The 12489-nt window shown below is 46.6% G+C and overlaps 1 protein-coding gene across 4 annotated transcripts in view; it reads right to left on the reverse strand.

Annotated features, from left to right (window-relative positions):
• Window positions 1-3126: 3126 nt before the first annotated feature.
• Cnga3 (cyclic nucleotide gated channel subunit alpha 3) overlaps window positions 3127-12489 on the reverse strand; it is a 29586-nt gene continuing 20223 nt past the window's right edge. For 2 of the 4 annotated variants that reach the window (XM_059282356.1, XM_059282355.1), the window contains 3 exons: window positions 10067-10174; window positions 6674-6780; window positions 3127-4526 (listed from right to left, as the gene is read on the reverse strand). In XM_059282356.1, the coding sequence (XP_059138339.1) occupies window positions 3127-4526; window positions 6674-6780; window positions 10067-10174 (1615 nt within the window). The remainder of the gene's footprint in view (window positions 4527-6673; window positions 6781-10066; window positions 10175-12489) is intronic. The other 2 variants (XM_059282357.1, XM_059282358.1) reach the window with 2 other exon arrangements.

The following is a 12489-nucleotide window of genomic DNA, read 5'->3' on the forward strand; positions in this document are numbered from 1 at the left end:
TTCAGCTCCAGACCTGGGGGTGGACAGCTCCTCTGTGCACTTACCACCCCTGAATAACCTTAGCCCCCATCTCTGTGCTTTCGGTCTGCCCACAGCGTCAATTCCCTCTGATAAATTCTCTTTGGTAGAATACCTAGTGCGTCATACAGTTTCCCTTTGTTCTTGCATTCTGATAACTCGGTTCTTTTTTGTTGCTTTTAGAACCAAGGCTTCCGTAAGCATCTGCATGTGCCTCTGTACCCAGGGCACTGTCTCTTCCACTTCTAGAGTGTACACCATCCCCTGTTCATCATCGCCTGATCTTTCTAGAGAAGCCTTTGCCCTAGGAACGCATCCTGGCGCTGACTCTCCCCTTACGACAAGAGCTGAAGCAGGAGTTGTTAGCAGATTTTAATTCAGGTCTTTATCTTTCCTGTATAAATATGGATGTATGCATAATTGATAGCTAAGGCTGTTAAAATATATCCATTGTTATAAATATTCAATGTTATAAAATATATAGCACTGCTGATTACATTTTGCTGATGATATGAAGTCGAATCCATGCTCTTTAATAGATCTTCTGATCATTTAAAAGCATTAAACAGCAGATGACCCACAAGAAATGGTCATGTGAGCCTCAAGAAGAGACCCAAATGCATAACCCACATTAGGACTCAATTATAGATTATAACATTTGTCTCCTGAGACTTCAACATTGTCTCAAAGCAAGGGTCGGGAGAATTTTGTCTGATAGAAAAAAAAAGGAGGAGGAGGAAGAAGAGAGAGAGCAAGAGAAGGATGGAGCAGAAGGAAGGAAAGAGAAAGAAGGAATAAAGATGGGAAGGGAAGAAAGAACTTCCATGTCACTGAAGACATGACTCACAGTCACAGAACCCAAGGGCAAAAACCATGAATGGAGTTCTGGATGCTAGTTAAAACATAGTTCTTGCACTGTGCGAGCTTCCAGCTAGCTAAGAGATTTTACCTGAGGATGCAATTCCAGGGGCTTGAAGCTTCTTCAGGGCAAAGGTGCAGGTTACAGGGGCCTTGTCCACAGGTCTCAGCTTTTAAGTTTCACTTTTCAGCTTAGAAATATGTATTTTATGAGTATGGGCGTTTTGCCTGCATGTATGCCTGTGGACCACGTGTGCCTAGTGTCTATGGAAGCTAGAAGAGGGTATTGGATACCCAGGAACTGGAGTTATAGAGGATTGTAAGCCACCATTTGGGTGCCAAGAATCAAACCCGGGTCCTCTGGAAGAGCAACAAGTGCTCTTAACCACTGAACCATATCTCCAGCCCTAATCATCTGCTCTTAAAACTTAGGCCGCTGTCCCACCTTTCCACCTAAACATCTCACTTAGACATGGCTCTCCACTTTGAGCCAGAATGGGTGGTTACAGGGAGCTGTGTGGCTCTAGCAGCAGCAGGCTGCTCTTGTAGTGACAGTTGGATCTAACCTCCACTTTAGATGCCTAGGATTAGTCTTACTATGCAATGCCCCTGTTTAGATATTGCCCAACCCTCTATGCTTGCCAATTTCTATATTGTTACTGTATCACTGGGGTCCAGGAGAGGCCCTCACTCAGAGGTCTGACTTCTAGGATAACAGGAAGATATCTTTCAATCCATTGGCAAGTGAGAAGAAATAAGACATGCTGTCCCATCAAGTGGATGGCAGGGAGCCTAGATTTGTGTCCCTGACTAGAAGGTGTCTCCATCTCACAATGCTGTGATACTACAAAGCCAAGGTTTCCAGGGTCCCAGTAAACACACATACGGGGAGATGCCAGGCTCAGCGTCAGCCCAAACTGCCCTGTGTAAAGTTGAACTTAAGTTACGAGCTTGTGTTGATAGCCTTCTGCTGTGTTCTTGGTTTTGTTTGTTTGTGTTTGGAGGAACTAGGGTTTGAACCCAGAGCTGTTGCACACACTAGGGAAGTGCTTTATCTATCATTGACCTAGATCCCCACCCTTTTCTGTTTTCACAATTAGATAGTGACCGAGTAAGATTGGGAGAGGAGAGTAAACAAACATCTATTTGTAAGAAAGCTAGGCTGAGGCTTAATCATCTCCTCATGGATTTCACACACACACACACACACACACACACACACACACACACACACAAAAAAAAAAAAAAAAAAAATTGGGCTGGAAACAGTAGAATGTGCCTTTGGTCCCTGCTTCTTGAGAGGCTGCTGTGGAAACATGGCTTAGGCACAGGAGTCGAAGGTTGGACTGAGCAACATAGCAAGACCTTCACTTCAACAAAGATGGGAAGGGCTGCAAGTTTGGATCTGTGCTGGTTGGATTGTTTGTTTGTTTGTTTGTTTTTTATCTCAACTTGACACAAGCTAGAGTCATCTGAGAAGGGAGCCTCAATTGAGAAAATTTGTCCATAAGATCCAGCTGTAAGCAAGCCTGTAAAGCATTTTCTTTACATGTTCTTAATTAGTGATGGATGTAGGAGGGCCCAGCCCATTGTAGATGGAACCACTCCTAGGCTGGTGGTCCTGGGTTCTATAAGAAAGCAGGATTAGCAAGCTATGAAGAGCAAGCCAGTAAGTAGCACCCACCCATGGCAGCATCAGCTTCCTCAAGGTTCCTCCCCTGTTTGGATTCCTGGTCTGACTTTCTTCAGTGATCGACTATGACGTGGAAGTGTAAGCCAAATAAACTTCTCCCTCCCCAACTTGCTTTTGGTTAAGGTGTTTTATCATAGCAATAGTAACCTTAACTAAGACTGGATCCCAGCACCCATACTGGGCAGCTTACAACAGTATGTAACTCCAGCCTAGTGGATCCAACACCCTTGTCTGGCCTCCACAGGCAACTGCACACACCCACATATCCTGTATGCATACTATCATACCCTTGATTGAGAATACTTCACTCTTTCCAAAGTCCCACCTCTTGCCATGTGTCATGTAGCCCTCATGATAATCTGGAACTGGAGCCGACACCCATGAGTCCCATTTCCTAGATGAGGAAATCAAGGCTCTCCCTTGCAGTTACACTACTTGCAAAGGACGACTAGCACTGAGGTAAATCCCCCAGCCAAGCCCTGTCCCATGCAGCTGCAGATAGTGTCTCACTGACAGCTGGCCCTGGGAGGCAGGGGGCAGACAGCCGTCTGCATCTCTCACTCTGTCTTTAAAGCATCCCCGGAAGTCTCCCCATCAGGTGAGAAGCCGCGACCCCTCACACTCATCTGGCTCTCCAGCTGGCTGAGGCGCTGCTTCAGTTTCATCTGCGAGGCACTGTACTCAGCCAGGAGTCGTGCAAACCTTGTCTGCAGGGTGTCCAAGGATGACTCCAGGTATTCCACCTTCTCTTCAATGTCTCTGGTATCTGCCCTGGCCTTGACCAGGTCCTCATCAATTAAGTTGTCCTTCATCAGAATCTGCCGACCCTTTTCCTCCAGGGCCTTCTTAGCATCTGGGTACTCAGTGAGGGCCTCCATCAGATCGTCCTTGGAGAGGCAGAACAGGTCTGAGTAGCCAATGCTCCTGATGTTGGCCGTCCTGCGGTTCCCTGACTTGCTCCCCTTAATGTTTAAGATGCTGATCTCCCCAAAGTAACTGCCATCACTGAGGACCACAAACTGGGTGACCCCATCATCGGCCACCACAGCCAGCTTGCCCTCCTTGATGATGTACATCTCCCTTCCAATGTCCCCCTTTTTGCATATGTAATCCCCAGGGCTGAACACAGCAGGACGCAGCTTCAGCACCAGCTCCACCAACAACCCTGCCTCACAGTCCTGGAAGATTCGGACTTTCTTCAGGGTGTCTAGGTGCACGTTGATGGCAATCTCAGCCTTCAGCTTGTCTGGAAGATTCTTGAGCACTTCCTTTTCATCCACCGTCTTCCTGTTAGCCCACAGATAGTCAAACCACCGGATAACCCGGGTCTCCAAGTCCTTGGTTACCTTCCGGAACTGCATGTATTGCTTGATGGAGTCAATCTTAGCCTGGAACTCTGCTCTTGAAGCATTCATGTTGGAAATCATGGAGCCTACATTGCCTACTATAGTGGCAAAGATCAGAACACCCACCAGGAAGTCAATGACCACAAAGAGATACTCTTCATCTTTCACAGGGGGTGGGGTCTCACCAATGGTGGTCAAGGTCAAGGTGGACCAGTAGAGACTATAAATGTACTTCCTGGAGAGACGCCCATATTCTGGCTTGGAGATGTTTGGATAAACCCAGGAGTCTGTCCCAAAACCAATGAACTTGGAAATGGCAAAGTAGATGCAGGCATTCCAGTGGATAATGATGAGGATGTACAGAATCAAGTTCCCTATCCTGAACACATTGGGGTAGTTGGTCCTTGTCTCTGTGCGGTCAAAGAATTCAAAGAGTCGAGAGAACCTTAGTAGACGGTTGAACCTCAATTCCGGGTAGTTTATACCCAACTTTAAATAAGCCAGGTCTGTGGGGATGAGAGACAGGATGTCCAGCTTGAAGTGCAAAGTCTTTGTGTAATGTCTCCACAGCCTCTTGGTATCCCTGACCATTAAGCCTTGCTCAAGGAAACCTAAGGAGGGAGAAGGGGGAGGTCACTTGGGCATCCAAGAGGCTTATACTGGCTACAGAAAGATCTTTGCCATCATGGTTGCACAACAGACAGTAATGTGTATATGATAGAAACAATATCAGATATGACATACTAATGCTGAAACTCACTCTGGTGTTTTCTATAATGTTCTAATCTCTTCTGTTTCATTTTTTTCTCTGCTGGGAATTGAGCCCAGGGCCTTGCATAAGCTAGGGTTCTATAACTGAGCTGTATCCCCAGTTCTCTCTTCAGGTTTAAAAATTCTAAATCAATTGTGTAACTTTGAAAATAGACTGAATATTAGACGATAGCAAAGTCTGAAGATTAAGTCTTAAAAGACAAATATATTAGAGAGTGTGCCTATTGAGACTGGGTGAGGGAACACAAGCATTCCTATTGTTAGTCTCTCTACTTTTTGTGCATGCTTGAAAATATTAATCATCAAACTTCAAAAACACAGATAAAAGTCTACCAAACTGGTCTCACTAGTAATAGTGTTCAGTGAAATAGCGCTGGGCTTGTCCTCCAGAGCTGAAGCCATGAGGCACTTTTACAAGTTCAAGGTGTTGCTGCTGCTGACTCATATAAGTTTCAGCCCCCTTATTCCTCAGGTCATTCTTGTTAAATAATTGCCCTTCTGGATCCACAGGGGACTGGTTCCATGATCCTCTTAACTTCTTTCCTCCCAAAGAAACCAAAATCCTTAGATGCTTAAATATCTTCCAGAGGATGATGTCATATTTGCACATTACCCATGCATATCCTCCTGATTGTTTTAAAATTCCTTATAGTACCCAATACATACAGAACAAATGCTATGAAGTTATGTTGTGCTGTGTGGGGATAATGACAAGGAAGAATAAAACCTCTAAGTGTTCATCACAGAAATTTTTGTCAAGTATTTTCTATTCAGTCGATTGGATCTCCAGGTCCAGGATTTGATACCTTGGGTACTGGTGCCTGTGTTTATGGAGTGCCTTGTGTAGCATCATGGCTTTGGGATGCTCACCATTTTATGATTCTCCCAAGTCTGAAAATCTTTTCCTTTTGGACAGTGATCATGGCCACCTGGTTTCTTGACCTCTCCCTCCCCCACTTCCTGCTGAAGCTGGCATTGCCAAGGACAGTATCCAAGTACAAGAGGACGTAGAGTTGATTTCTGAGTGAGGACACGTTCCACTGAAGCTTGTGTGAGATAAAGGGCAGGATCTCAGTGGCCACTCACAGACCACTGTGTCTATATATGCCAGTGCCACTGCAGCAGAGGTCATCCATGCCAACCTCAAGCTGTGTGTTGGAGGTCTTCCAAGTTAAGATGCTGGATACCAGTGAGGTCGGAAACAGGGTTTGCCAGTCTGGCCTGACTGCTGTGTGAACATGGACGGAGGGCCTTGGTTTTATGAATCAGTAAGGTGAAGACAACCATGTTAAAAATTCTTTGAGGGGCTGGAGAGATGACTCAGCAGTTACCAGTACTTACTGCTCTTTCAGAGGACCTGAATTCAGTCCCCAGCACCCATATCTCAGGTGGCTCACAAATGTCTGTAACTCCTTGGGGGTCTGATGCCCTCTTTTGGCCTCCATAGGCACTACACGCATGTGCACAAACCCACTCACAGACACACACAGCACTTAATTAAAAATAAGATAAAATCTTTAAAAATTATAATAGAAATAAATCATAAAACTCCTCTGAGAGCAATAGAGTAGTGGTTCCTGGATCTTCCATGTCTCTGAGGAGAGGAATTCCTAGTCTGAACTGAGTGCCATCTCACACAGTCAGTACTGAAAACATCTTTTATGATGGCCGCTTAGCTTTATGTCTCGGGTGACAAAAATGAGGTCCAGAGAGCCATCTTGACTTATTCATAGAACATTGGGACAGCAGATCCCAGAACTCAGGTGTCTTAATGCCTGCTCAGGTCTCATTGAAGGATTTAACATACTGAGCATCACGATACCAGCACCTACTCTGTGTTTGGGGCTCCAGATCTCCCAGGCACATCTTGGTCAAAGATAGGCAACATCCAGTCCACTACCATGAATCTTCCGGAGTAACCTGTGGTGCCCCTACTGAGGGTCTGTGGCTTGGCCTAGTTAAGTCCTTGGGCTTCGGGCACACTCACCTGTCCGGGCTCGAACCAGCATGTCCACAACATAAAGGACATCTGCAGAGTAGTCCAGGACCAGCCACAGTATCAGGTGCTCTGACTGAAGCTCATCAAAACAGGCCCTGAAGAAGCCAAGTATGAGATGCAATGAGGCAGCTGAGTGTCAGAGCACAGACCCCTCCCTCCCTGGAGTGTGAATAGATACATTGTATCCATTCTACCTGTAGGGTTACATATATAAGGCAGCAGTTTCTGCTGAGGTTAAAATCTTCCATTTTGGAAAGAATCTTCTTAAAATAAGATTTGTATAGAGAGGTGAAACAACAGATGTTCTAAAGGGAGGTGAAATACTGCATGGAAACCCATTAAGAAAGGAAGTAAACAACTCGAAGCAGCTTCAGGAAGCCCTTAACACTGACCAAATTCACTAGGACCCCTCTCCCCAAGTGGATATAAACAGTTAAGCCCGCTGAGAGTCACACTCAGACAAGCCAAGCTGCAAAGAAAATTCTCAGACAAGTCAAGCAGCCTAGAAGAAGCAGCGACCAGTGGAACCTCTTAGAAGGAGCAAAGACTGGACTCACTACCTAAAGAGGCTCAGATCAACAGAGACACGGGGAAAGGACTCTTTAACCTTCTGAGAAGCCTGCAGGCTGTGCAGTGTGCTCCCAGCTTTCATGAGCTGTCACCCATGCTGGGGTGGGTTTTGGTGATGCAGCTGTCATTTCTGCTTCTGTAAGTCACCCCTCACCCATACTCCTGTAAGTAACTTCAATAAAACTCACTGGTTCACCAAGTTGGACTTCCGTGCAATCATTGCTTTGATCTGCCATGGGCTCCCTTTCTGTAGTTAGTAGGTGTGTGTGTGTGTGTGTGTGTGTGTGTGTGTGTGTGTGTGTGTGTGTGTGTCCAGGAAAAGTCTGTCCCATGACAATGCAGTGGAATCACTCCAGGATCTGAGAAGCTGTGTTGTCCCTACAGTCACTGGCCTCCTAGGAAGAAGAGCTGGGGAGTTAAATATGTACTGTGTGTGAAGTTTGATGCTAGGACTCAAAACAAATAAACATTCCAACCATCCACCCACCACCCAACCACCCACCCACCCAACCAACCAACCACCTACCTAAGCAACCACCCACCCACCCACCCAACCAACCAACCACCCAATCAATCAATCAATCATTCTATCAATCAAAACAAACAAAAAACTGGTATTAATGTTAGGTAAAGGGATCAAGAACCTGTCCTTTCTAGAGTTAGATTCCAACTTAAATAAGCCAGTAAATGTTTCTCTACCTTTTACCTTTCTGTGTTTGCTGTTTCTCACACAGACTGAGCACCCCAAGCTTTCCTCCTCACCTCCAAAGAACATCAGGCCTGCTCAGCCATTCAAGTCTTCTGTACACTGGAAAAGAACCTTGGCTGACACCCGTGTTCCCAGAGTCTAGATCACACGTTGAGATCAGTGCTGCCACCTTGCCCATTGCCAGAAAGGCCCTCCCATGTTCCTTTCCCTTTTCACCAGCCTCACAGACCCTCAGATGGGTGGAGACATAATCCCCAAGCTTCCACTTCATTGGTATGGTGTCAGGCTTTGGATGGCAAATGTCCCCCAAAGGCTCATGTGCTAAAGGCTTGGTCACCAGTCTGCAGCATGACTTGGGGGTGGTAGAATGTTTAGTTGGTAGGGCCTGGTAGGGTCAAGGGGGTTCGCCTTAAAAGGAATACTTGAATTCTGCCTGGTCGCTTCCTTTATTTTCACATCTTCACTGTGATGATATCATGTTTTGTCAGTGGCCCAGAACAACGACACTAAGTAACTATTGTCTGAACTCTCTGAAACTCTGAACCAGAATAATTTTCCTTTCTTTTACATTGTTTACCTTGGGTCTTTGGTCATATCAATGGAAAGCTGACTAACTGCAGGTACCATCGGTCTTCTCTGCACATACTTGAGAAGCATGGTCAGGAATGTCCCAAAAGTCACTGCATAGCCTCCTAGAGCAGCCATGTCTGCCTTGCAGGCTTTCCCAGGAGCATCCCAGGGCCAACTGTCTACTCTCAGACAAGGATTCTCCTGCATCATGGTAAACAAGGAGGTGTAGTCATCCTTAAAGAGCTGCATCCTGGTTGGCTCAGGAGATGCTCTGTCCTCTGCCCAGCTTACTTTCGTGAGTACTACATGGCTTCCTTGTAGGCTTACTTAGAGACATCCTAAGCCCTGTGCCTCCTCTAGGAGGAGCAATGAACCCTGTGTCCTTGTCATGTAGTCCTGCTAGGAAGGCCTTCAAACCTCACCCTTACCTTCAGAGAGAAGTAGTGGAGTCTCACATCCACTCAGTAGCCTGTACCCTGTAGACTAGCTCAGGGAAGGAGCCCCTTCACCTGTTTCCTTGCCCAGCAACGTCTTTTAAGAGTGCTCCAAAGGCCTACATGGTTCCCTCTGCAGGTACACCCTGCAGGCTTGCTTAGGAAAGCCGCCCCTATCCTCTGGGGTGGGGAGCATCCTGCCCCTGTACCACAGCAGCAGTCTTCCCAGGAGAAAAAAAAAAATGCTTACTAGAAAGTTACAGCTCAGCCCTGTGGCTCCAATCTCTGCACCCCCAGAGCCCAGGCTACCCCAACCTACTTACTAGCAAGGATCCTGCCATGTTCTCTCCTTTTCCACCAGCTCTCCCAGGGAAAACTTGAGTGTTTCTGACCTTCTCCAGCAGAGCTACAGTTCCTTCTAACATGCTTACCTAGGAGCACCCCCAAAGCCCACATCTGCTTTCAGAAGAACATGCTTTCATTCCAACAGGGCAACGTGCTTAGGAAACCAGAAACCCAGAACGGACCCTCAGAGAGCCGCGCTCCCCGCTGCACCTTTACTGAATGCTTACTCAGTAGCAAGGTCACTCAAAATGCTTCCCTAACCCCTTCAGAACAGTGACTAGCTCCTGCCCCTTCCTCATCCAACCCAAATGCAGATTTCCGAGTGCCAGAACCCTCAACATCCATCTTAAGCTCAGGCCCCTGCCCACCCGTGGTTCAGAGCACCTTCAGAATCCTCTGGGAAATGATCCAATTTTTACTGATGGGAAGAACCTGTGGGTCACAACTCCCACAGGGGTCACATATCAAATATTCTGCATATTCAATATATTTACATTGTGATACATAGCAGGAACAAAATTACAGTTATGAAATATCAACAAAGTAATTTTATGGTTGGGAGGGGTCACCACACCATGAGAAACTGTATTAGGAAGGTTGAGAACCACCTACTTCAGGCAACAGAGCAGCATGGTGGCTGAGAGGAGAGAAATTCTCTCAGGTGAGACTCAGCACTCCATCTCCTAGGCTTGGCTGCCCTCTCCCCTCCTGTCCCTCCACCCTGGCCTCCTAGAATGATGTCCCTGCTCCTACCTGCACACAAGTAGACACCAGTTGTAGAAGACTGGAAGGGCAATGATGGTCAGCCAGCGGTAGTAGATGTTGCTGGAAGGGTCCACCACAATGGCATCCTTCTTCCTTCTGGAAACACAGACATACAGTGCTATGTATGGAGAGCCTTTGTGGGGGGATCTAAAGGTCTTAACTCAGTGACCTGAGAGCAATTTTAGGTTGAGGTTGAAGAAGTGGAGGTCATAACAGGATCTTCTCAGTTCCACGGGGGATCATATGGGATGCCTCTTTGGGGAAGACAGGCTGGGAGCCCGGCTGGACTTGGGGGTCCCAATCTCCATAATTGATTGTAAAATCTTGATGATGATGTTTCCAAATGCCCTGTGGCATCATTCTTGTCCTTCAGGATTCATCCGGGAAGGAAGAAGCAGCATGGCAATGTGGCTGAGTGCCCGTGAAGGAGCAATTGACTCTTGGGCAAAGCTTTGTGGTGATGCCAGTTCCCAGGGACCACCCATGCCTTCTGCATAACTCAGGCTGGAAGTGCATGTGGACAGCACCCAGTGTCTCCGAGGCGGTTCTACAAGACTGAACTTGGAAGCTCTGGAGAGCATCCTGGGTCCCTCTCCACCTCTCACTGCGTTTGTGATAAGATGGAGTCACTGATTTCATTATGATTATTTTCTAGAGGTCTGAGGTAAAACTCTCCATTAAAGTATTGAGAAATTAGTGGCCAAGGCTAATGTTTTACTATTAATCATCCAGTTCCACTAGCCCCTGGAAAGTTACATACAGCCTGAGGCCGGAGACATTTTGAAGCAATGAGTTATAAACTGAAATTCATGTAAGAGGTAGAAATGTCATGCAGGGTTTTAAAATCACACATCACATCAACTGGCTGAGTAGGTGCTGTCAAAAAGCTAACTGTATGCTGTATGGGGGTACCTGCCTGCGACCTCAGCACTTGAGAGGCTGAGGCAGGAGGATTAGGACCAAGACCAGCTTTCACCATACAGGACACCCTGTCTATTCTAGTCTACTTTTCATTGCTGTGATAAATACTATGACCTAAAGCAGTTTGGAGGAAAAAAAAGAGTTTATTTCCACTTAAACTTCCAGGGCAGGGCAGGAACCTGGAGCAAAAACCATAGGAAGACATCACATCTCTCTCTCTCTCTCTCTCTCTCTCTCTCTCTCTCTCTCTCTCTCTCTCTCTCTCTCTCTCTGACTTGTTCAGCTAGCTTTCTCAAACACCCAGGCCTACCAGCATAGGGATAGTGCTGCCTACAGTGGGCTGGATCCTCACACATCAGCCATCAATCAAGACAATCCCTCACAGATGTGGCAACAAGGCTAGTTGATCTAGGCAATCCCCCAGTTCTGGCTCCCTCAGATGACTCTGGGGCTGTGACAAGTTGACAGCTGAAGCTAATTAGGACACTGCCTGACAAACCAGAATAAACCAAACCAAGAAAAAGCAGACCATTAAGGAGTTTTTAAATAATAGTTGAATTTGTTTTGTATACCGTGCTATCAGAACATGCGGTTTAAAAGATGAACCAAAAAAACAAAAAAAAAAAAAAAAAAAAAGATGATCCTGTTATCTTGCAGATCTATAGACAGAAAGTTAAGAATGGGTCTCACCAGAGAAAAACCAAACAGAGCTTTGGTCTTTTCTGGTGGTTTTAGAGGAGCCATTTTTTCCTGCTTCCTGCTTGTTTTGGTGTTGGCAGGACTCAGTTCCCTGCGCCTGTGGGTCTGCAGTTCCCATGTTCTTGCTGGCTGCAATGCACGGCTATTCCTAGCTTTACGGTACTGTGGCAGGGCTGTGGCGCTGGCTGGGTGGGCCAAGTGCTTGCTGCACAAGCGTAGAGACCAGACTTTGGATGCCTAGAACCATGTGATAACTGGGAAGAAATGGTGACTACCTGTAACCCCAGCACCCGTGAGGTAGCGACAGGGCATGCCTGGGGCAAGCTGGTTTAGAATTGGTGAGCTCTGGGTTCGGGGAGAGGCCCTACTTCAGAAAATACAGTCAAGAGTGATGGAAGAAAGCACCGGACTCAATTTCAGGTTTCCACATGCACAAAAGTGTGCACCCACACAGATACAGACATACATATACACATGCAAGGAAGAGAAAGAAGAAAAAATAGTGTCTACTGTTCAAATCCTTGGAACCTGTTGCCCGAGTCAGGTTTACCTGTTAACTTGATAGCCCAGAGTAATTTGAGGGAGGCTGAATTAAGATATTCGGATCTGCTGCCACGTCTGTGAGAAACTGTCTTAACTGATGATGGATGTGCCAGGACACAGCCCACTGTGGGCAGCACCATCCCTAAGCTGATGGGCCTAGTGTATAAGAAAGGCAGGATTGAGGGATTGCCCAGATCAGGTTGGCCTGTGGCCACATCTGTGAGGCATTGTCTTAATTGGTGATTGAT

This window comes from Peromyscus eremicus, chromosome 16_21 (genome assembly GCF_949786415.1).
Source record: "Peromyscus eremicus chromosome 16_21, PerEre_H2_v1, whole genome shotgun sequence".
NCBI lineage: Eukaryota > Metazoa > Chordata > Mammalia > Rodentia > Cricetidae > Peromyscus > Peromyscus eremicus.